Source organism: Vidua macroura, chromosome 10, assembly GCF_024509145.1.
Source record: "Vidua macroura isolate BioBank_ID:100142 chromosome 10, ASM2450914v1, whole genome shotgun sequence".
Lineage (NCBI taxonomy): Eukaryota > Metazoa > Chordata > Aves > Passeriformes > Viduidae > Vidua > Vidua macroura.
The window spans coordinates 14,875,621-14,900,226 of record NC_071580.1 but is presented as its reverse complement, the minus strand read 5'-3'; the positions used below and the strand labels follow the sequence as shown (position 1 = coordinate 14,900,226).

Here is a 24,606-nt window from a genome sequence, read left to right as displayed (position 1 = left end):
GATTACTTGCTCACAGAGGAAAAATCATCACATGCCTCTATACACCCACAATATTTAAACACAAATATTTTAGCTGTGAAATTTCAAATTAATGGAATGTAAGTTATACTTTTCAGTATCTTCTAATTCCTTCGTCTCACCCAGGACATGCTTACAAAGAGTCCTTGCAAACTTGCATCTCTCTGTACATATATGTGCTGCTCTCAGTAAAAATGGCAGCACTTGGACACATGCACTGACAGCTCAACTGAAGGAAAACAGGATGACTTCTCCCCCAGCCCTGCTTTGCTACAACACATCTACATATCCTGCTCCCCATGAATCTGGCAGCTGAATAGTTTATCCACTGAAACTATAATTGTATGCAAAGAAGAGGAAAAAATTACGAGTCTGAATTCTTGGAATTATACAAGTTCAATTTACTGGCTGTTTTTGTTGCACATTTCCTCTTTGTACCACTCCAGCTGTTGATGTTACTGCAGTCGTAATTAACTACACAATATCTCATCCCAGGCCAACTGATGGAAATCTGCAGATTGTGTTCCAACACAAACTTTTATGAGTATATTCAAAACCCTGACAGAAAATTTATATTATTACTTCTATTATTAATACACAAAAAGGAGTTTAACACCTGAACAATTTATTCACGTAGGCCTACAGAGCTGAGCAGCTCTCTTGAAGAACAGCTCTTGATCATTTCTGTGAAAAATACTACCATCTTACACATCTCACCTCTTGCTGATCCTCTTGACTGCATCCCAACAAAACATAGACAAGGATGTGTGGAAGCAAATAAATTGTCACTTTATAGTCATTTTTCATCATAATACTGCAGCAATCAAAAACTTTTCTGGCAAGATCATGTCTCACCTACAGAAAAATATTATTTCCAGGAAGAGCATCATTACAAAAGTGCAAATACATGAACAATCAATAGATTTCCTTTTGTTGATGAACACAAATTCTAGTCCATCAAATAACTTTAAGATACCTGTCTCCTGCAGAAGGTTCATCAGACTTAAATCTGCAACAGGGATACCAGATGGCAGCTGCTATTACATGTAGCAACTGCTGACAGCAAAAAGACAGGTAAGCACTGCTTACATTTCCACTTCTCCATGTGATCTACACCATTGTGAACTTGCACTGGCCATAGAAAAAAACTTAAGACTGAGAGTCTGCCACTACACTCAGCCTCTCTTCTGCCCTTAAAAGCCTGCAGAAAGTAGGATATTATGAAGACATTCAATTCTACTCTGTCTGAAAGAGGACAGTGTAATTACTGAGCTATTGTAATTCAATTCACTTTTAACAGTGTCTGATTTGGAAGTGACATTTTCAGTGGGTCACTTAGATACTGGAAAGGGAAAACAAAAAGAAGATACAAGTACTTTTTATGTACTGGGACTATGGACCTGCAGGGAAATCTTTCCAAAACTGAGAAGGTAAATCCAGAAGCATTTCAGACACTTTTCACAGGCATTTGTCTGTGCCTCCAGTTTCACAAGAATGTCAGGACAAAGACAAGTTTCCTTGATTTTTAGCTTTGCCACTGCCTGTGAAGCCTCGCCAGGAAGAAGTGCTAGAGAAGGGGGAGTGCAGCACCCTGCTGAAGAAGCAGGAAAGTCCTGTCAGAGGCCTGTAGCCAACATATTCTCCCCATCCATCCCTGACCTGCAGAAACTGAAATGAGGTTCAAGAACTGTCTTGCAAAGAGCCTTAAAGAAAGATTTCTTTTCTTACCTTTGTTATAAGATAACCTGCCCAAGTTGCTGACCATTCTGCAAAATTATCACCTAATTTGCTTAAGTAAATTGGCTTCTTCACCTTAGACCAGTTTACAGCCTTCTGGTAACTCTTGTACCTGTAATTGTGAAATATCCATTTAATAAAACTACCTTTTCATTTAATATAGTAAGAAATAGCACACTGTTAGTTATGCAATTTCCTCACTGGAGCACTATTAAGTTCTGTCTTCTGAATCTTTAAAAGTAGAATTAAAACCCCCACTTTCAGAAGTCAGCATCTTTTATTCTAGACCCTTTTAAAATTAAATATGAAAAAAAAATTCTCATAACTTGTTAGGTTGTTTGTAAGTATATTTTAAAGTGCTATTAGTAATCAGTTTTAAGAAATGAAGTTTGATAAATATTTCAGTACTATGTTCTTGACAGGAAAAACACAGAGCACACATGAAAGCTGAGAAATGCCAAAAAGGCTGTTTTCTAAAAAGGTAAAGCTTATCACCAACATAATTTGAAGTTTCATTTTATTGAAGTAATGATAAAAATAATGTGAAGAAAAAGTCAAATTAAAACTCAGTGAGCTCCTTCTACTTCTGTAGAAGGTAGGAATAATAGGAGATGCTAGTAGATTTGAGTAGAGGGGAAAGAAAAACGAAAGTTTCAAAACATCATAAAAGTCAATGCTCTAAGGACAAAAGGGCAGACCTGGGCAAAGTATGAGCTCTGAGCTTTATTTGTTTGATTTAGAGAGAATTACATTCAAGTAAGTAATAATTCAGCTTTTAGTAGAAAGACCTTATTTCAATTTTGTATATATACATATCACTCTTCCCAGAAGAGTGAGAGTCACAAAACCATATAGGGTTAATACTAGCCTGGAGAAAAAACCAAACAGATGTGTTATGAAAAGCCATTCCTTAAACTGTCATATACCGTGTGTTTAAGTGAGGTTCCAAGATCTCCTGCACATGCTCAGGAAACCTCCTCCAAAGCCTGGAGCCAGGGCAATCAGTGTTTGTCTCTCTACAGTCATAGATGGACAGTAACTCCTGAAAAGGCATGGTTGCATCACTAAGTTAGCACTGAGAATTTTCATGACCACGGTACAAAACCTCGTGCATATGACCAAAACCCAGTGTATATGACATGATCTTTCCAATCTGAATGATTCTATGATAAGTAATGGGAGAGAAGTTATGGAATGCTTAATTAAGAAATCATAACTAAAAAACCGTTATCCAGCACTGTTCATCCCCTGTTACCAGGCAAATTTTCATTTCAACTACTGATTCCCCAGATTCTCCAGCTGGTGTTTGGACCATATTATCTTGCATTCTTCACATCTGCCAATAAACCAGGACTAGAATTTAGTCTGATTCCTCCTTGTGCAGGGAGTGCACAATCTTGTGCAGATGCTAATAAAATTTTTATCCTGCTGACTACATAGGGCCATCTATTTTCTCCTGGACTAAAGAACTATCCCAAAGTTTTCACGAAGATATTAAACATCAAAAACACCAAGAACAAAAAAGAAACCAAAAACCCCCATCCACTAAATAAAACCAGCACAAAAGACTAGAGCCTGAAAATAAGGGTAGGCTCCCTTTCACTTACTTCTTAGACGTGTAAGCAGAAACCATCATAGGAACACTGCTTTTCATTTCTGCCTGTGCCACCTGAACTAATTCTAAGTCACTCTCAGGATTACTCCTTAATCCCTGTGTATGGATTGCTAGTTACCTCTGAAACATCAGATGTCTCCTAAAATATTGTGACACAAAAGCAAACAGATCTATCTTATTTAAGAACTACCCAGAATACTAAGTGTACTTTCCAATTGAAACCTGTTACAGGATGAAGTTTCAAATACTTAAACATATGCTTCAAAATGAAAATTTGTATTGCATAGTTCTAAATTCAATGTTACAGAAAATAATCTGTGAAATAAAAGTAGGATCTTATCTTACCTGAATTGCATATGCTGCAGAATCCTGAGCACGAACATTGTCAGCATAAGCAAGGAAAGCTCTGGTCAATTCCATTAACAATCCATAGGCAAAATTTGGATCTTCCACTCCAGCCTTAATCACAAACAGAATGCCAGTTTTACTAAAACAGAGTAATAGCTATATCTTTAAATAATCACTTGGAAGCGTAACTCTAAACTGTTTTAGGGGAGACAGCAAGTCCAGATTTTCAAAGAGTCTAGAGAGAAGAGGTTCCCTCCTCCCAAGGACTTTTAGAAGACCCCTAATGCTAAACAAAATACTACTGCAATGCTTCTTACCACAAATGTAAAGTGTTTTCCTTGAGTTTCACTTGTTGAAAAATCGAGCCTGCCAGGATCTATGGCTCCCAGCTCACCTAAACATTCTCCACAGAGCAGTCGTGCCTGGGAATTTGCATCCTGGCAGCCAATGAGAAGCACTGTTACCAGCTGGGAGATGACTGGCTCCACGGTTTCACTGTCTGTAACATACTTGATCAATTCTTCCTAGGAAGATGGATAATAAAGATGAGTTATTCTACAACTGTATTTGTAAATAATCTTGGAAATCTTCATTTAGCCATGAGTTCAGATTGTAACTACAGTCCAATTGCACTAATCTGCTTCTCACCCTAGGAAGGACTAAACAAATGTGTGAGAGATTTGGGCCTCAGTTAATAATGCTGTCATGGCCAATGTTGTATTTCATTATCATGCACCTCTCTACTAACATCATTTTCCTTCTCTGTTTTACCTCTTTTCTATGTTATCTTTTTCACTTACTCATCCCTCTTCTTATGTGTTCCAAGACTTCCTCCCCATTTCTGTCATGCAACTGTAGTCATACCTTCTAGGTTTGCTGCCATTTCTATTCCTATTATTTGTCATTTCTTGGACATTTCGTCACTCTCAAGTCCTACAAAGCCCAGGGTTTCAAGTCCTTTGATCAATGTCCATCATTTTAATTGGGTGTTCTTTCTTTTTTTGCTTTGGCCCAGCTTTTACTCCTCAGTTTCACATTTAGTCCAAATACAGAAAAAAAATCAAGATGTTTGTCATTGTTATGCTTAATGAAAACTGAAACCACAGCCAACATAACAGAGCAAATAGTTCCACAAGCTGTGGAACTAATTAAGTTTGATTTATCTCAATTATTTTGCTAGATCTCTAACTCAGCAAGACATGGCAGGATTTTGCTGACCTGAGCTGCAAGAATTACTGGTTGGCCAGGAGCACACACAATAATTGTTTGTTCTTTTAGTTGATTTTTTTTTTTAATTTCTGGCTAAAGAGCATCTCACAATCTTATAATTACTAAGGGTACAGATTTATTACTTTTTCTAATGGGTCACATACACCCTTTGGGCTAATAACCACACAGAATTGTAAAGCAGTGTCTTCAGCTTGTACGTGGCTATAAAATCTTTTTGAATATGATCAATGGATTCCAATTTTAGAGGGTAGAAGACAAAGAAGGAAGAGGAAAAAAAAGAAGGTCTAAGGTGGTCCAAGCACATCTTAATTCTTTCATATATGACACACACACACACTCTTGCTTTTATGTATGAGGCTCCTGATGCAAAAGCCATACATGCCCTAAACAGACAATAAGTCCAGATAATAAATTGCTGCAATGGACTTTTTACATACATCTTTCCTCAGAATTGAAATAAAAAAGTACACTAGCCTTGCTAAATCAGCATCACAAAGATTTGAAGGATTTGAAAGCCCACCTACACGGCGGTGTCATGAAAAAGAATCTATTTTCCCCGTAATATAAAGAAACAACTTAATGAACTGAGGAGAATAACTCAGTTCAAGTGAACACCCTGTAACAACAAGGAGTTTTAGACTTTTGGTCCAGATGCTAATTTGATTTATTTTTAGTTCTACTGAAGGAGGTTTTCATACCTGGTTCCTATACAATGTTTCTTTCAGGCTGGTAAGTGCATGAATCCGAACATCCACATTCTCGTGCTGAATAGCTCTCATAGACAGCTGCAGGGCTGTCTGCAGGTCTGTGCTTTTGGAGGATTCCTGAGCATAACATAAGAAGTTCAAGTTAAGTATAAGAGGAATATGACAGAAAGTATAATAGGAATACAACTGAACAGCATCTCAAAGAACACAAGCAAGAATACATGGAAACAACTGCCTTTTTGCTTACATTCTCGCCTATATCTATATACCATTGTCTTCTTGCCTATTTTTAGAAATGTTTTACTCAAAAATGTGCTATATTTTACTTTTGGGTAAATATAATGATGGCGTAAATAAGAATTATAAAATCAGAAGGAAATGCTTTGCTTAAAGTCTGTCTAAAATCAAATTAATTTCTACTTTTGTTATATCACTCCCACAAAGTAATTGCTACTTCCCATCTATTACCTAATCATTCTGAGGACAAGCAAATGAAATGGACCATAGAGTACTCCTAAGAAGAGACAAACTTTGCTCCCTGTAAAGGCATATGGCCATAGCTAAAACTGTTCACTTCTCATCCTAAAATCTGTCACAAAAGAGAAGAAAAGTCAGGGTTCAGGAAGATGCTACAGAAACAAGAATGTTGAACATATTTCATTCCTAAACAAGGATCAGAACCAGCTTCAAACTATGCGTGTGATACACAAAACCTATTTTGTGTATCACAGGCAGATAAATATATTTCCACTTAGCAATACACTTTACATGTTTTCCTCAGTTGTCATGAATTCATTTTATGCAACAAAGCCAAGCAAATAAATAAAGGAAGCTGTACCTTTCTGTATTCCTGAAGGACAACCTGAACTTCTTTTAGTTCTGGAAGGTCAGGTAGAAAATATATTTCATGTAGAAAGTCTCGTACTGCATCCCTAATAGTTATAAAAAAAAAAAATATTGCAAAGAATATGGCAAACATCAGTTGAATCCAAAAGAACCCTAAAACCCCATCAAAATAAAGCAATGAAGAAATCTCTTTCAATATTGCTACTATGGCCTTCTACAAGAGCCTTATTATTCCTATTACTACCTTTTATTGGGAAAACTGTTGGTATGATACAATGCAAGAAAAATGAAAACCCATCAAAAGCAATCAAGGTATTAAGTATCAACATTCCTAAAAAAAACCCTTTTAAGCCACAAAATGTAAGATGAAAAAGAATTATGACTCAATCTTATCTTCAAAAAGGTTAAGTTATGAGAATTAAAGTATTTTATTTTGTATTAAACTTTGATTTTATTTTCAGTTGGTGTGACCATTTGAATGGAATGTATGAAACCTTACTCAACATAATAATCTGTGCACTTCATAATTATACCTCTAATTATTGAAGAAAACAAAGAACTCATTTCCTCCCCATTTCCAATTTTGTACACTTCTCTTTAGCTTAGAGCAAATGTTAGCAATCATCGTAATTCTGTAGAGGGAAGTAATTTTCCATATCAGCACAATAAACACACTGAAGAAAACCTGGCAGGCTTCAGTGTCCAAATGGGTTGTAACTTGGCCACAGCACCGCATATATTTATAAGCACAATATAAAAACCCCATTTCAGATAAGGCTATCACTTGTTACGTTTCAAGACCTCAATACAATTTAGAGGAGGGGCAATTTTATAGAACAACAACTATTTAGCAGAAAAATAAGTTTTCTCATCTCAGTGCTGGATGACTTGAACTTAGGGCTACCCCCATTCCTGGTGAAAGATTTAAAGCATGTAACTGAAAATATTTTGTGCAGTACCTGTTCTCCACTATGAGGAAGTGGAATATTGCTGTGGTTTCCTTGGGTTGGATATGTATGAGGGGCAATAACACGACTATAACATGGCTGAGCAAGGAGCCAAGGTAGGAATGGTCCAGACTTCGAACAAAGCAATCCCAGGCTCTAAACAAGAAAAGGCAACAAAACAATATAATCGATGCTTTTCTCTGCAGGAAACATTTCAGGTGAGTCATGAGAAGCACTTTAAGCTATTTCAGCACTGTGGTTTAGATTACTGTCCAGAACAAAACCAAACAGTATATTAAAGGACAGAAATAGCAGGGATGTCACTGTTTGGGTGCACCATCAGTTCACCTGCAACACAGTTCTGGGAAGTCATCCTTGTATCTCAGAGCTGTTCTTAGCGTGGTCATCATCTTCACTCTGACAGAACTGATGTGTTTGGGACCCATAAGCGTCATCAAAGACCTCAGGCTGTTTAAAGCCTAGACAGATGAAAGTCATTTTAGTGTATTAGATACTCAGGAAAACATGTAGGAGTTATATTTTCTATTAAAATCAGGCTACCCTTGCTTAAGAAATCATACTCTAAGACATCAAAATTAGTTTGATGTTTTAATAAAGAATTTGGGTTTAGAAAAAAAGGGGGTGAATCTCTAATGATAAGATTGTAACAAAACCCTACATTATCTAGGCTGTTGGCAGATCATGACAGAAAAACTGTGGACACTAAGGAGTTAATGATTACAGATGTGTATTATAAGACATGATTAACTATATATCCCAAGCTGAAAAGAGAAGGCTTAGGAAATATAGAGGAAATAAATAAACTTGCATTTAAAAGAAAAATCAAACCAAGAAAACCCCAACAGAGTTGACTGCTCACAGAAGTGACTGGCAAGCATCAGGGATCAGGTAATAGCTCAGTTGTCTATGAAAGACAGAACAGAAATACTGAGATGCAGGAGACATTTCAGTCACAGTAACACTACACCAAACAAGGTAATAAAATGTCCAGCATGACAGATCAGTAACACAGGAATAAACCTGAGCTTGAGAAAAGGTCATGCAAGGGGAAACTCACCAAGAACAAAAAACAGAAGATAGAAACAATAGCAGGTGCAGCAATAGAAATGCTATACAAATTAAGAAATTCAGAAAGCATGAAGAAAGGGGGCTATGAAAACGAGAACATTTTAACATGAATATCTGAAAATAAAGAAAAACACCAGAGAAAATGCAGTCTGTCAACACAAAGGTTATGTACATTCTAGCATTGAAAACCTCCTGCAGAAATCATCTACACTCTCTCATGAGGAGGTAAAAGGACAGTCTTGTGGTTAGAAGCACTGCTTCAGTAGAATTTTCACTTTGTCTCCAGCTGTGAGCTCTAGTTTCTCTAAATGCACTCTACGGCAAAGCTTAAAGGAGCTGTTCTGTGAGAACCAAAACTAATCTCTTGGATTTACATCTTTTTTCTTTACCTTTACCCTTTGGTGTCCTTACATAACCCCATACAGTAATTCCAGTTTTCTGCCATATCCCCTCATCCTCCCACTGTGTTTGCTTCACACACTAAAAATCATACACTTGGATTTCTCCCCTATAATTCCTGGTTGATTGACTTGTTGCACAGACCATGTCTGACTGAAATATGTAATATACTATCTGACCATTAAAGAAATCAAGAACTTTTGAGCTTACACAGAAGTCCTACCCACAATGAGACCATCAGTTTTAAAGAATCATTTTGGGACCCTAGTATCTTTGAGACTCCCATGACAGTTGGATGATCACACAAGTCTGGAATATTACAACAGTCCTTGTTTATTTTTGGTTTAATATTCAAAATTAAGTTTACACACCATCTTTTTATCCTCAATGCCAACACTGGAACTCAACAACTGCATGTTAAAAAAAGCCAAGATGCCAAGCAATTTAGGTTGCAGATAATCAGCCTGTGGAGAGGAAAAAAAGGTTAAAACCCCAAATAATCTTACAATTAACACATTCCAAAGCCTAAGAAATTAAAAAGCGGGTATGAAATGCTAATTCTGAAATACATATGAGAAGAATCCCAAATACATAACTACTTAAGAAATATCAGTGCTATTGACAGACATGCCTATTAGGGTGTGGGTCTTGCTGTTTTGTAGGATGTTAGGATTTACATGTGTGTTGTTAGTTTGTTCGGGCACTTTCTGTTTTGATTTGATTTTATGCATACTTGGTATGGATCTCTCTGTTACAGAAACACTTAATAAGAAATGTCAGCCTTTCTTCCACTTTCTGCCTGAAATAAGCGATGCTGAGAATGGCAAATTGTCTTCACTCTCACAATGGCCAAAAAGAAATTATTGAAAAAACTGAGCATGAATATTTTGATATCCTTACCATTTGTTCTGGTGAGGTTATTTCCCTGGGTCCCTGATAGGGATCATCCTGAGAGGCAAATGAAGCCAATATGGACAAACCATTGAAGACTTGCTGGTAGTGCTCCCCGAGCCGCAGCAGTAATTCGTTATGCAGGCCCTGGTAGTCCTGTCTCAGTAAGCTGCCCAGCTCTATCTCAGTCTCATTCTACAGTCAAACACAAAGCCTTCATTTAATCACAATGTAATTAGAGCACTGAGAGACAGGAGGCAATGGGGTCTGGTTGGTTTGTTATAGAAGCCAAAGTAAAAGCTTTCAAACAGCTCAATGTTAGACAAACCAAGCTTTTAGAATTTGCTACGTTCATAAAATATCTTAGAAACATTCCTCAGATCCAATGGAAATTATTATGAACAATAAGAACAAAATTTTTGCCTATGCAATTTCCTAACCTCTGCTTTGCAATACCTTAATTTAAATAAAGCAGAAAGCTCACTATGCATCAACTGCTGCTCCTAATGTACAGGTGAAACAGCAAATGCCAATTTACCTTGAGGTAATGCAGTGCCCGCTCCAGCTCATCCTTGGTGCAGGAACAGACCAAATGAGAGAAGATGTATTTGAAGTTATTGATTAAAATCTCTCTTCGGTTCACATTCAGTTGCTTTGCTATGGTTCTGATAAGTGTGGAGGCTGCAGGACTGGCCTTGGCTGCAAGGTCTGGAAGCAGAACTTGCAGGGTCCGCTGGTAAACAAAAAAATACAGTAAATGGAAAAAACAAACAAACAAACCCTCCAAAACCCCAGGGTTAGGCTAAGTTCCATTTCTGTCAATACCACAACACATGTGTCTGGTCATAATGATGACCATAGATATGAACAGAGAAAAACTTTAATAAGACGAATATACCCAGTAAAAATGCACATAGAACTAATTACTTCAGGAGCTGTTTCATCTAATCCATACTAAGAAATACGTAAACAAAAAGTGAGCTAGCATTTTTTGTGTCAACCCAGATTCTCCACAAAAGGAAATCTTAAAAAAAAACTCACAGAAGCCAAAAAGCCAACATGCCCACACACAACACTCACCCAGCCTATGATTCAGCTAGAACACTGCTGACTTAACAGTTGGGCACTTCCCATCTACCAACAAGCAAAACACAAATATGATTCTGAAGCTACTTAGGATTCCAGTAAAACAGATATCTAACCAGATCAAAAAGATCTGCATCCACAGAATGGTAGCTTTCTTCTTTTGAAATAAGAAAGCTGACACCATGCAAAAATCACACCTTAAAAAGGATGCCTCCAAGTGCACTAAATCATCAATATAGATATACTTAATGACCATTCTAAACTTTAGCTCCTTATCCATCATACTTGAATTGGCACTGTAGCCATCCCTCTAACTCCTTGATAAAACTGTTCCTCTGCACTTGCGCTCTCACTTGCAGAATTCCAAAGAGAAAGTGTGGCCTAAAATTGAAATTCACAAGCACAAACACAAAATATCAAAAGGACTGACCAACTTACTGAGAGAAAACGATTTAGATCTGGAAAATCAAATACACTGGCAATCTCAGATAACATGTCCAGAGCCATTTCTCTCTGGTGAGCAACTGTTTCTTTCTGCAGCTCATTGCCCTGGCACGGAGCACTCAACACCACCATCTGGCTGGAGTGCAGGGATTCCACTAGAAACTAAGCATGAAGAAATAAGTAGTTAGTATCATTTTCCCCCTGTTCACTCCCTCAAACTAAACACAGAAGTTTCACTGGTCTTTCTATGCATAATTTTTCTCTCTCATTTATTGAACATGGATCTATGATTATTACTTTGCAACAGAACTGGATTATTATCCACTTAATAATTACATTCAACTTTGCAACCCTGGATTCAAATACTGCATTACTAAAAAAATATTCAAAATTACAAAGGTCTGCTTCTGACAATTTTCTTTTTAAACAGAACTTCTTGTCGTCAGGTAATGGATATTATGAAAAACCTAAATCAATCATGGCAGAATTATGCCTGTGCAAGGCTGATTTCAATTCTGATTTTAAATCATAGTGTCTTGCAGCAACAGTACTACAGAATGCAAGAGCCTCTATTTCAGAATGAAGCATCTAGGGAATAAAACAGAGAAGCAACACTATTGAGGGAAGATCACAACAAAGTCAAAGATTTCCCATTCATTCCTGAATGTTTTAGGGTTTTTTCCTTAAAATCATTTCTTTCTTGTCCTATGAGATTTCACCTCGAGCAATACTGCAATTCTGACCTTGAATTCCATTTTCAAAATATACACAAAGAACCCAAATATATGCACTTTCTAAACCACACACTCTTTTTACCTGACAGATTGGCTTCTTGTACTGACTGAAGAAAGCCTGCAGTTTTATGGCCTTGGCTGCTGCCAGGGCCCGGATTTCTGCGTACGCTGCTCCGGCCACCGAAGGTGACTTGGACAACAAACAGTGCAACAAATGCAAGAGGGCAAACGGTACCAATTCTCCTTTGGATGCCCTTACAAAGTAAGTAGAAGAAAAAGGATTAAAAAGTAAAACTGAATTGTTGCATTAATAAAATGACTTAATAACATGCAATTGCCATCATGCAAAATGAGTCATGCTTGTATTTGTATGGCTTATTTGTATTTCCTATGACAGGGCAGAAGAAAATGAGGAATGTTCCACAGGAATCAACAGCTCTGTACAGTTGCAATGGACTCAGGGAAAGGATGACTTCAAAATAAGAAATTTTTGAATTCAAAATAAGAAATCTTACACTTAAAGAAAAGGCACTTTGTATTGCAAACTGACACAACATAGCAATTTTCAAGATACTATCAAAAATACCTTCCAATATCTCCTGTTGTGAGAATCAAGGTATCTTTAAGCTCATTATTTCTTGACATTTTGGCATTTGTGTAGGCTTCTTTCATCCTTGAAACAAACAGCTGGTACACAGGAAAACAAAAATAAATGAACATTGGCGTTTGACACTAATGCAACAAAAATCATAGTAAGTTAGGAACAAAACCCAAAAATAAACATGAATTCACCTCTTTTATGAATCCTTCTTCAGAGTCTAAGGATTCTAGTATGTTCTTTATGCAGTTACTGAAAGCCACTCTTACATCTTTGTCTGGATCTTCCATTAGATTTAATAAAGACCCAACAAGAGTCTTCACACTAGACTCATCAGTATTAAAATCCAGGTGTTTGCAAAGATGAGGTATATTTTCTATAAATGCTGGATGTCATGGTTGGAGGAGGAAAGGAAAACATACTTTTTAGTACTTTTTGAAAATCGACTGAAGTGCACAAAAGAGTGAGGCAAACAAACCATAAAACACACTTTTTCAACCAAAAGAATAAATATTGTGAAATCAGAGAAGATATTTAAAAATCAGATTTTATCAAGTATTACATTTTTAGATATAGCCATAGACCAAATTTAAGCCAAGGTAGTTTAAAAAGAACATCACTGACAACATTAAATATCAGCAGTGATACCAATTGAAATACAACACTTCGAACATAAATAGAAGTATTAAAGCCCAACACAGAATAAAAGGAATGGGGAAAGGTACAGCTAGTGACTTAGTACCTCAGATGGAAGTGTAAAATGTTACTAAAGGTAAAGCCACATACCTAGCTTTACTGAACTGGGTGCTTTGCTCTCAAGTAGAATGAAAAAGGGCTTGAAAACACAGGCTTGCACAGAAGATGTTTTTCCATGAGCAGAAGTCACAGTAAGGCTGCTACACAAAATATCATGAGTAACATCCTTAATAGCAGAGTCTGCTAAGAAAGGCCGTACATGGAATGGACCAGAAAGACAACAAGATAACTTCCCAACTATAGCAGCACAAGCCTCCTTGACTAGCTCAGACTCATCTTTGATTTGATTTCTGAAATGGAAACAAAAATGAAATCATTTTAATAGATCATTTACCTAGAAATTTGTTTTTCTACATTGTCTAAGTTCTCTAACTACACTGACAGTACTATCAGGACAGATTAAGTATCTGTCTCACTAACTCATCTTTGTCCTTTTCAGATCACCTTCATGTTCTGTTAAATGTTTGAAGCAGCATTGGGCATAGTGAGGCTGGCATGCTGTAAAGAAGAAACTGAAGACTAACATAAAAGGACAGAAGACAGCAAGACATATATGAGAAAGGCAGAGAAGCTGCAAAGATTTTAAGAGACATATGGACAAATACAAGATGGATTTCACTGACAAAGATATCTCCCTTCCCTCCCTAATTTAAATTGAGGTCTTCAGCTAGCAAAGGAACTTGTATACTGACATGGTAAGTGAACAGTATTCTGTCACACAGACATCTTCATGGGCACCTATCCTGATTTCTGAAATTAAGATCTAGCAAATTTCCTATGAAATTAACATTTATTTTTGTGCTTATACTCAATTTCTTATTTGACCATTTTTCTTCTTGCACAAAGACAGAAAAGCTGCACTAATACATACAAAAGAGCTCTGGGAATCATGCTGCAGGACTGCACGGGATGAAGCAGGAGAGAGAATCCTTTAACACAAGTAGCCCGAATTGTTTCATGGTGACTTTGTAATGCCCAGTGATAAACTGATTTTCTCCAATCCAGATGAATGTTTCTTGGGAAGAGAGTTAGAAGGAACACACAGTGTGACTGAGTTTGGGGTGCTAAAGAGAAAAAAAAAAAAAAAAAACCCAAATAATTACTTGATTTAAACTTTTAATACCATCACTCATCATAAGAAGGCAAATAAAATAATTTTACTTTAGAACAATCATTCCAAAGTGGAACTAGGCTTTATATACTTTAACATACTTACAAAAACTCTGTGCAGTTTTTTGACTCAAAACTACAGGAACAAATCCCCAAATAGATGGCTTAAAAGAAGAATCATCAGGATGGCTGTAAATCCAGGGCAGAGATAGCAATCCACATAAGTCATCAAGAATCTGATCACTCAGTGGAATTTTCACTAGGGGGAAAAAAACAGCAAAACAACAACAAAAATATACTTTTTCAGCTCTATAGAGTTTATAAAACATTTTATGTTCTTAATTTACTACAAAATATTACTTTTTCTATCAACAAAGATTAGTATCATTATTCTCACATGTTGATATCCTGCTTTTTAGGCATGTAATAACAAACGATATAGTGCTAAATCAGAATAACCTAAAAATCTCATTGAACAGATGACAGACTGTAACACATGAGTAGCAGAATGAAAATAACTTTGGTATCTCTGGATTTGTGTGAAGACTTTCAGCTGGACTTTTGGGTGTCTGGTAAGCTGAACTCATCATAACATTTTAGTCTTGGTAACTGAGTCTGTCCTCATCCTAGTAGTTATTTTAAAAAACATGGAAGTACCCAATATTTTTGGTATCACACACGCCATGTTTGCTGAAGCTGGTCACAAGCTTTGAAATCGCTGAGTGGAACAAAGACAGTAAATTATGCTGCCTCTGTGTGTCTTTAAAAGAAAACTGCTAAATGTTTTTTCATTTTTTACATATTTTCACTATCCCCATGTATTCTCTTGATCAGATAAAAATCAACAGAAATACAGACAAAAACAAGTAAATTATGTTCATAAAGGAATGCAAATGAAGGTCTCTAAACAGAAAATAATGATTTGTATTTTACTTAACCTTTTTTGTAGAAGACTTGGAATATAGCACAAGATTCATAATTTCAGTACCTCTACCAAAACAGACTTAATACAGTCAGATGAATTTCTAATTTACAATATACAAGACAATCTTAAAGGGTTTCTTACCTTGTGCATATAGCAAAGCATCAAAGATTTTTACCATTCTGTCAATCACTTTTTCTAGATTAACAATCTGCATAGCAGCCTCTAACAGGTTTCTGCAGACTCTCACTACTCTTGTGGTTAAATCAGAGGAAATCCACTTGAACTGTATATTCACCATTGAATCCAAGGAGCTTGGAGTATTCTTACACGTATCAGAGTTACATGGATGAGACACTCCATGTTCTTTACTGCTAAAATAGAAATCACATCAGTGTAACAAATGCAACAAACAACATTTAATATTAACTGTTTGTAAGCCAAGTCAGTATGAAAATGTACTTCTTCAAAATGTACAGGACCCATCCAATATTGATCCTGATACATAGACAAATGTTAAAAGTAATTACACAAATTGTAACGAGAGTTACAAGAAACTCTTGGTCCCACAGTTTCCCCTTGGTACTTTTACCTGGTGGAATCTGTTGGGGGAGAACAATGAACTGTGCAAAGAGCAGCCAACCGCAGAATTACAGCAATCCCTTCCACAGTCTGAAGAACATCCCCTGGCAGAACTTCTTCCTCAAGAACAGATATTAAGGATGCAGCTTTCTTAGTGATGGCATTCCACAGAGCACTCTTCAGTTTCATGTTTACAGGGCTAAGTCTGCAATTTGACCATATTAATTATGTTCCAACATATACTTTATTTCAGAGAAGATAAATAATCATAGCAAAAGCAGAGCTAATCCATATTTGATATAGGATTAGGAAAATACCAAATGAAGCTTTAGCTTAAATGTGTTTTTTGGAAGGAAAAGATCCTAACTCTGATTTTTAGTATGACTCATATCAGACTTATCTGAAAGTCTACAAACGTATAACTCTATAGTCCTTGGAAGGTCTTGGCAACTACAAAACAGCAAACGTTACACCCATCATTGAGAAAGGCAAAAAAAGAGAATCCAAGGAACTATAGGCCTGCCAGCCTAATCTCACTCCCTAGGAAAATTATGGAAAAAGTCTTCCTTGAACTCATTTCTACCTGCATGAGGGACAAGAAGGTGACTGGAAACAGCCAGCACGTAATTATGACAGGCAATTCATACACACGATTCCTTTCAAATGAGACAGGCAGCTCTGTGGAGAAAAGTGGGCTGCTTGTTCACAAGACTTCAACTGTCTACAAAATTAGGCTGACAAGATCTTCATGAAGGTCTGTATGACAAGTCCTGCAACTGGCAAAAAAAAAAAACAAACCCTGATGCAATAGAACAGACTGAGAGCTGACTAATTAATGAGCAGCTTTGGAGAAAATGACCCAGCAGGCTTGTGGAAAAGTGGAATATTAGAGCAGTGTGACCTTGTTTCAAAGAAGGTGAACTACACTCTGGGCTGCACACAAAGAGTGAAGGCTGATGACAAGCCCACACCTGGAGTGCAGCATGCCCAAGCCAAGTGCCCAAAGACAAGAAAGAGATCAACTGCTGGCACAAGTCCAAGATAATCAGGGAGCACAGCACAAGCAGAGGCTGAGAGAACTGGTTTTGTTCATCTGAGCACAACTTGACTTAACTAGACCAGCTTTACGTACATCCAGTGCAAGAGCACAGCCACACACAATTCTGTCACACTATGGATGCTCTCAGCTTGTTTTCAGTGTGAAAAAATGAAAATAATTTTCATTGAACACATTCAAAACAGTCTCCTTAACAAAGATTGGATTAAAAATCACCAGTAGATTTTGAGCCCTCAAAATAAAATTAAATTTTTTCCCCTGAAGCTCTTTTAATCTGTTAAGAAGAAACTGCCTCAAGAAGTTGTCATTTATTATTCAAATTACTATAAAAGTAGTTACTAAGTGTCATACATTAAAGGTGCAGGTGATTTCTTTCGATGTTTTGCGGGTAGGCTCAGTCGTCGTCTTTTCTCTGGAACTTCATCATTGCTGCTGCTCCACCCATCAGTATCTGAGCTCTCCAGCTGGTTCTGCTGAATCTCCTCAAAGATTTCTTCTGTTTGTGTTTTTAATGCTGTATAAAGTGGACTCACCAAATACTGGGGTGGACAAACAACAGAGGTACCATGATGTATGCTCTGCCTTACTTAAAGATTTGGCATTATTGCTTCTGACTTACAATACTAAATTGCAAAATATCGTGATAAAAAAGTTCATAAAAACCTTTCCATTCAAAAAACTTAATTACAAGGTGAAAGCTCTTATGAGCAATGAAGTTTCCTCTGCTGCTACCAGAGAGGATGCAGCTTGTTCAGCTCTTTTCCAGTTCCTGCTGTAATACCTTGCTACCAAAACCATCACAGAGAACACAAAGTTTAACAAACAGGTAGGATACACAGATGAATGTATGGAATAGAGGCACTCAGCATATCAACAACTCATTATCAACACCTTGTTATGCTTCTTAACTAAAACAGGGTTTATTTAGGTTGAGTATCAGGAAGAAATTTTTTATTAGGAGGCTGGTGACACACTGGCACATGTTGCCCAGAGGTGGTGGATGCCCCATCCCTGGAAACACTCAAGGTCAGGTTGGGTGGGGCTCTGAACCTTGATCTAGTTGAAGCTGTCCCTGCTTATTGCAGGGAGTTGGACTAGATGGCCTTTAAAGGTCCCTGCCAACATAAACCATTGACTCTATTTTAATTTAATCTTTTCTGTTTACCTGTCCCCAACAAACATAACTAAGAGCAAATGGTTGGAAAGTAAGAGCATCTCAAACTACTGCACACTACTTGCAAAGCTGCCCTCATATGAGTGCACTCTGGGCCTTACTCTCATCTTGTATTATGATTATAGACAGACAGTTGTGCCTGCATAGCTTACATACAGTTTAATACATCTAAAAAACAGGAGTCCAGCTACATCCAACAGATTTAAGAACCCCGACCTTTACAAACATGTGAAACAATTGAGAAAAAAGGAGTATCAACCTAAATATGCAACTAAAAATTACATTTCCTAGATTTTCTTCTTTGCATAGGTATAGGTTTTTGTATATGACCTATTCATACTATAAATTCAGTTTTTAAAATAAACTTACCTCTTGTTCTTCCTGAGTTCCAAGCACATTCACAAAAATTCTACATATGGTAGTGATATGGGCTTTTCTTATTTGTAGGGCAGATTCATAGCCAGTTGGAACAAACTCCAGAAAATACTGCAGTATATGGCAAAAAGCAGTTTTCAGCTTTTCAGACTGAAGGCACCTAAACACATCCCCTTCAAACCACAAGCAGAGCTTCTCTAGCAGCATATTCAAGTAGACAGGTTCAATATTTTTGTAAGAATCTGCTTCAAAAGGCAGCAATGTCCTCACCAACAGTAAGAGTGGTTCTCCAAAGAGTTCCGATTCCTCAGTATCCATTTCAAGTGCTGATTGTAGAATTTCAAAAAAGACTGTGAAGAAAATACTAGCCAGCTGTTCTGGAGGTCCTCCTAAATGAATTAACTTCACCACAAACTTCATTGCCAAAGTTTTAACTTTTGGACTGCCATACTCTAACAGGGAGCAGCCTATCCCCCAGAGAACAATATCTTGTCTTACAAAAAAGATATCTGCAACAATATTTGTCAGAATAGACATCAATACAACTTCCAAATATTCTATATTTGGCATACTCATCAGCTGTAATGGTGCCAATCGTAAATATCCCACTTTGTCACATATATTGCTGGAAAATCTCTGTACAGTCACTGGCCAGACAAGTCCATCTCCCCAGAGATGCTTCCGTGCATCTCTTTCCTGCAAGATGATTAAGTCTTGAAAAAGCTGTAGCAAGTCTTTAGTTAGTGCTTCAAATATGGAGCCACTCTTCATTTTAAACAGAAAAAGTAAAGAGCAGATGACATCACAAATGTTCTTGTGCAACGTGTTGCAGTTTGGAGCTGCAGCAATACGAAGAAGCCTTGTTATGATCCAGTTACTAAATTCTAGGACAATAAAAGAGAATCTTTATTATTAAAATAAAATCTCCAATTGAGAACCTCCCTAAAAGCAGATTGCTTACCACTAAAACTAAACTCCCTGAGATAAATGCATGTAGGCTCAGTAAACAGAGTCTTCACTGGGATATTTATTCACCAGATCTCATTGAAAAAAGAGGAAAAAAGGGGGCAGAACGTGGGGGTTGGAAATGGAAGATGCACATTTTACACTGGTATTTCTAGACATTTTCCTCTGTCCAAAAAACACCCTCAGGCAATGAGTACATGTACAGCATATCTCATCAATTGTATATAATAATATATCTATGCAATGATAATGGATGTCAAAATCAGTCCTGAGAAATTTCCATTATCACAAGTGTTAATCCATTCACAATATTCAAAGTCTATCATCATATTCACTTATAAATTTATAATGATCAACTTACATATCTGTCTTTTCCCCCTTTCTGTTGCAAATTTAAATCCTGAAAATACCAAACTTCAACATAAACATTTTCAACAAACTCACCAATGCAGCTGCATTCAGTTTCCTCATGATTTCCATCCACATTTACAAACATAAGTGGGGAAGATTTCATGATATGTTGAATAAAATCAAGCAACATCACAGAACTTGGCTGTGAATCTGATTTCTTAATCAGTTCCAAGGCAACTTAAAAAAAAAAATTCAAATCAGCATGGCAATAAACCACTTCAAAATTTGTGTTCACAGCTTATGAGAAATTAAAAAAATATATATATAATACTATGACATTATAAATATATATGTATGACATATATATATAATACTATGGTATTGAACTTTTCAAAATATTTATTGTGAATATATTTTTAATCTATGAAGATAATTGTATGCATATTGTAAACCCTCTATGTGACTCCAAAATGTATGAAGCATAAATTACTCATTAAATATTATTAACCCCAAGTGCATTAACATTCAGTTAAAATTCTATGTGTGTGTTGAGTGAAGAACAGCAAATACTTAACATTTCCCTAGGTTTACAGTCTTGCTAGAGAAACAATGCTGAAAATTGTTTCAAATGTCCAGAATATAAAAGGTTTTAAATGGTAAATTCAGCTTACTGAAGCAGAAAGTTTAACAAAACACTGAACATCTCTAATGCTGCTCCATTGAAACAGGTATCTGAATCATATCAGATTTATCCAGATCCCCCAGGGATCCTATCCAGTGTTAATTAGCACAAGAAGGAAACTATCTGAGATTCAGACAAGATTTCAGTTCTGAAAGACACATGTGAATATTAAGAATTGCAAGCTCTGTTATTCAGGAACAGTGACATTACATGGCACTCCTGCTTTTCAAAGTTCTGAGCATTTGTATCCACACAACCCCACACTGCACTCACCCCTCCTTCCTCGGTGTGTGCATGGTTTATTTACAAGGGAACTTCACATCCCAGTTCAAAATACTTCATCACTGACTTTATTAAAAACTAAGTCATAAATGTATTAGTCATGTATTCAACTAAAACTTTCTTTAAAGTGTCCTAACTTTTATTTTTGGCAGGAATTACTTAAAAGTATAAAGCAGACAATTTTAGATTATAGGAATGTAATGCTTACCAACATCTACATCTGTAAGAATTCTGTCAATGAACTGGCAAAGTATTTGTCTTGGTTTCTGCACAACTGTGTTGTATTCTTCTGGACTAGCACTAAAATTAAAAGAATGATATTTTGATGTTACCAATTTTAAAGTACAAAGTAATAACTTGGAAGTCTATCTCAACAGTTTAATGTTAAACACTCATTTTCTTCTAGAAGTCTTCAAAAATAAATATAAATTGATTTCTTGGTGGTGTGTAGAGGTTTGGAGGCGGGTGGTGGGGGAGGGTTATTTTTTTTTTTTTCAGTTTTCTTGTTTTAGTGACTGGCCTGTGCCACAGCAGTCAGGGCGTGCAGGGTCACATCTTCGGTACACAACTGCGCCTCCATATCAGCTCGCTGCCTACTGCAAAACAAAGCTGCAGTGCCCGCGCTGCCATTAAAACTCCGGAGCCCGGCATGTTCCAGCTCGTGTGGCTCCCAGCGAGCGCTCACAGCACGCACAGCCTCACACCGGTGCTCTGAGGCCACCAGGCCGCTCACGGCAGGATCTGCCAGCGCCACCCGGGAGGGAGCGAGGGACAGAGCCCGGCAGGTGGCGGGAGAAGGGACCAGCTCAGGTGAAGGCGCGGGCCCGGCCGCAGGACACCTCGCACGCCTCCTTCTCCCCTTCCCCGCCACACGTGCCGGGCGCGCCTCCCCAGCGCAGCACAGCCCCCGCACACACACGCCCCGCACGGCGGCCGCCGGGCCCGTCCTACCCCGCGAGCTCCCGCAGCGCGGGGATCATGGAGGCCATGCCCAGGCCCTGCTCCGCCATGGCGCCGCTTTGAATCGGGCGGCGCGGCACGGGGCGGGCACGGCGGGACGGCGGCCGGCAGGGCCCAAACTTCCTCCCCCGGCGCTGCTCGGCTTTAACCGCTTCGTCCCTGTACACGGAGCGGCCGCGGCGGCTCCGGGTCGGTCCCTGATGGCTCCCCCGCCGCCCCAGCGGGGCTCTGCTGCGCGGAGCGCTGCACGGACAGATAACACCCAGCGGTGACACCCAGCGGGGGCCGAGCGCACCCCGCCGAGCCTCGGCTGTTCGGCAGCAGCCCTGAGGGACCACCCGATCCCGGCGGGCGCCTGGCGGAGTACGGGCGGGGGCTCCAGGGGATGGGCGAAAGGAAGCGCCACACTGCTGAAAGTGGCTTAAGTGAGGAGGGGAGCGCCCGCGCTGTGAGGGGCGGGAAAGAGGAAACTTCGCTGCCAAGGGAGCGCTCGGTGCAGCTCCCTCTCCGCCCGCCGCCTTCCCGCGCCGGCGGGACGCACCTGGGCGTCAGGTGTGGGACAGCCCTGCCGGCCGCCGAGACCGGCCCCGAGCGCCCCCGGCCCGCCCCCGCCATCGCCCCGCCCGCCCGGGCCGGCCCGCGGCTGCAGGTGGCGGCGGGAGCCGGCGGGGCGCTGGCGCTGCGGGACGCGGCCGCGGGGCAGGTGGGCAGCGAGCGGGGCGCGGGGGCCGCCTCTCGGTACTGCCGTGTGCCGTGTCCGGCGGGAGCGGGGCCGGGGGCGAGCGGAGCCGGCGGGGGGCGCGTTCGGCAGGTGAGCGGGCTCGGCGCTCCTCCGCACAGGTAGCGGTGAGCAGTGTAAGATAGGGATTTTCTTTTTTGTTGTTGTTATTACTTTCTGAGCGTATGTTGCTTTACATTATGTTTCTTTTGCGAAACGTTGACGTGTGTAAAGTACGGAAGGTGTAGCTGGGAGCCCCGAAGGGACGCGAGGCGGGCGCTGCGCGGCCCCGGGCGGTGCCGGCGCTGAGCGGGAGCGTGCGGCCCCACCTGGGCAGCGAGTCCCGAACGCTCAGGAGAAAAAAGGATAAAACAAGGGGTTATGGGCAGGTGTGAACTGCAGAGAGAGTACGCGAGGGGACACTCAACACTGAGCTTTGTTTTTGTCATTAGGAGCTCCGGCTCTTTCTGCATTTGTTTATGAACTTTGCTGAGCGTTGTTTCTGGGTTGAAATAAAATCCTCTCGGAGGATAATTCTCTTGCCTGTTTCCACTGTGCTAGGGCTGTGTCGCTTGCATGTAAAACAGCCCACGTGTGTTTCAATTACTTGAACCATTTCAGATGAATGCTTTCGGGAACCTATTGCTATATTTCATTCAGAGATGGTTATTTTTGTCCTGCAAAATGCATGTTTGTAATTTCAGTAAAATTCTGCTGGCTTTTAAAGGCTGGTAACTTGGCAAGGACCTAAAATACGTCAAGAAACTTTACAAAATATAACTGGTTTTCATCTTAGTTTGTTTTTCAGCATGTATTGCAATGTTTTCTACCAGCTGACTTTATAAAATGTTAGTCTTTCTAGAGTCATTCCTAGAGAAAAAGCAGGAGCCATGTAGCTTGATGTGGTTTGTTAAGTAGAATTTTAATGGTTCAGAAAGACCGAGTACATCTGGGTTTTGTTATCAGTGTTGTTTTGGACACAAAATTTTCTAGACCGTTTCAATTTAAAGTATCTGTTGTTGTGAAAACAATGTTCTGAGTGTAAATTTCCAAGACTGAAATGACAGTCACACTAAGGAAGGTGTAAACTGTATTCTTGCCAATTTGATGTAGAGTTAAAACTCCCGTATCAGCCCTGTTGAACGTAAGAGAGAGCAGGATACTGTTGGTATATTAGAAAGTTCAAGAAGATCCTGTTATCCTAAGAAATAAGCTAAATTTACTGAATCACAGGGTGATTGGTTTTGCTGGTAAAGCATAGGTGTGGCACATAAAGTGCTTAATTTTAAAAAGTGCTTTTGCATGGGAGTCTCTGGAGTCAACAGTGAGATCACATTAGTATAGTTATTGTAGAAATGCTTTCATTTGTCACAGGTAGAATGCTACATCAATTTGTTGTGCCATTTCTGTGAGCATTTACTGAGCATGTAATTCAGGCTTTCTTCTTTTTTATAATAAGTGCTTCTAACAACCAGCAGAGAGATCTTCTGCTCCCCATTCTTCACTGGAAATTTTACTTCCCAGTTGCAAAGCCCCATCTACTGACTTCTCACCATACCATCAGATTTCTTCAGCTACCATGGTGTTAGAAGACTCCACATGAGAGTGCCCATAAGACCTTCACTGGGCTGTGAGGATGGAAGAAGTCTCAGTCACACAACCTAGCATTGTATAGACCCTCCAGGGAAACAGCACCTGAAACACCTGGTTTCATTTCTTGCTTTTCTTAGGCATGGGATAAGCATCTCCTTGTTTCTTTCTCATCTCATTATGTTGCACTTTTATGTCTCTTGGCTCCCAGGAGGAGAAGCAGGTGTGTTACCATGTGTTGGAAGAGAGTGGCTAAGTGCTAATGAAGACAGTGTGCCTGGAGACCTTCCTCTGTTCTCCCCTCCAATGCAGCTGATTCATATTGGTGAAAGGCATCTTAGATGAGCAGAGCCCAGCTTGCAGAACTCGGGTCAGGGGAATAAATTCATGCA

At 39.0% G+C, this 24,606-nt stretch overlaps 1 protein-coding gene across 2 annotated transcripts in view; it reads right to left on the bottom strand.

Annotated features, from left to right (window-relative positions):
• The window catches only part of ATR (ATR serine/threonine kinase), a 39,203-nt gene extending 17,247 nt beyond the window's left edge, over window positions 1-21,956 (bottom strand). Inside the window, exons 1-26 of one of the 2 annotated variants that reach the window (XM_053986587.1) lie at window positions 21,898-21,956; window positions 21,155-21,246; window positions 20,076-20,219; window positions 18,660-19,549; window positions 17,468-17,655; window positions 16,070-16,264; window positions 15,622-15,848; window positions 14,662-14,814; window positions 14,317-14,509; window positions 13,476-13,735; window positions 12,884-13,074; window positions 12,678-12,778; window positions 12,174-12,345; window positions 11,352-11,519; window positions 10,366-10,560; window positions 9,837-10,022; window positions 9,308-9,400; window positions 7,797-7,927; window positions 7,461-7,604; window positions 6,494-6,587; window positions 5,647-5,772; window positions 4,036-4,242; window positions 3,716-3,829; window positions 2,682-2,797; window positions 1,747-1,867; window positions 736-873 (exon numbers count right to left, since the gene is read on the bottom strand). In XM_053986587.1, the coding sequence (XP_053842562.1) occupies window positions 736-873; window positions 1,747-1,867; window positions 2,682-2,797; window positions 3,716-3,829; window positions 4,036-4,242; window positions 5,647-5,772; window positions 6,494-6,587; window positions 7,461-7,604; window positions 7,797-7,927; window positions 9,308-9,400; window positions 9,837-10,022; window positions 10,366-10,560; window positions 11,352-11,519; window positions 12,174-12,345; window positions 12,678-12,778; window positions 12,884-13,074; window positions 13,476-13,735; window positions 14,317-14,509; window positions 14,662-14,814; window positions 15,622-15,848; window positions 16,070-16,264; window positions 17,468-17,655; window positions 18,660-19,549; window positions 20,076-20,219; window positions 21,155-21,246; window positions 21,898-21,956 (4,698 nt within the window). The remainder of the gene's footprint in view (window positions 1-735; window positions 874-1,746; window positions 1,868-2,681; window positions 2,798-3,715; window positions 3,830-4,035; window positions 4,243-5,646; window positions 5,773-6,493; window positions 6,588-7,460; window positions 7,605-7,796; window positions 7,928-9,307; window positions 9,401-9,836; window positions 10,023-10,365; window positions 10,561-11,351; window positions 11,520-12,173; window positions 12,346-12,677; window positions 12,779-12,883; window positions 13,075-13,475; window positions 13,736-14,316; window positions 14,510-14,661; window positions 14,815-15,621; window positions 15,849-16,069; window positions 16,265-17,467; window positions 17,656-18,659; window positions 19,550-20,075; window positions 20,220-21,154; window positions 21,247-21,897) is intronic. The other variant, XM_053986588.1, reaches the window with a different exon arrangement.
• Window positions 21,957-24,606: the final 2,650 nt, after the last annotated feature.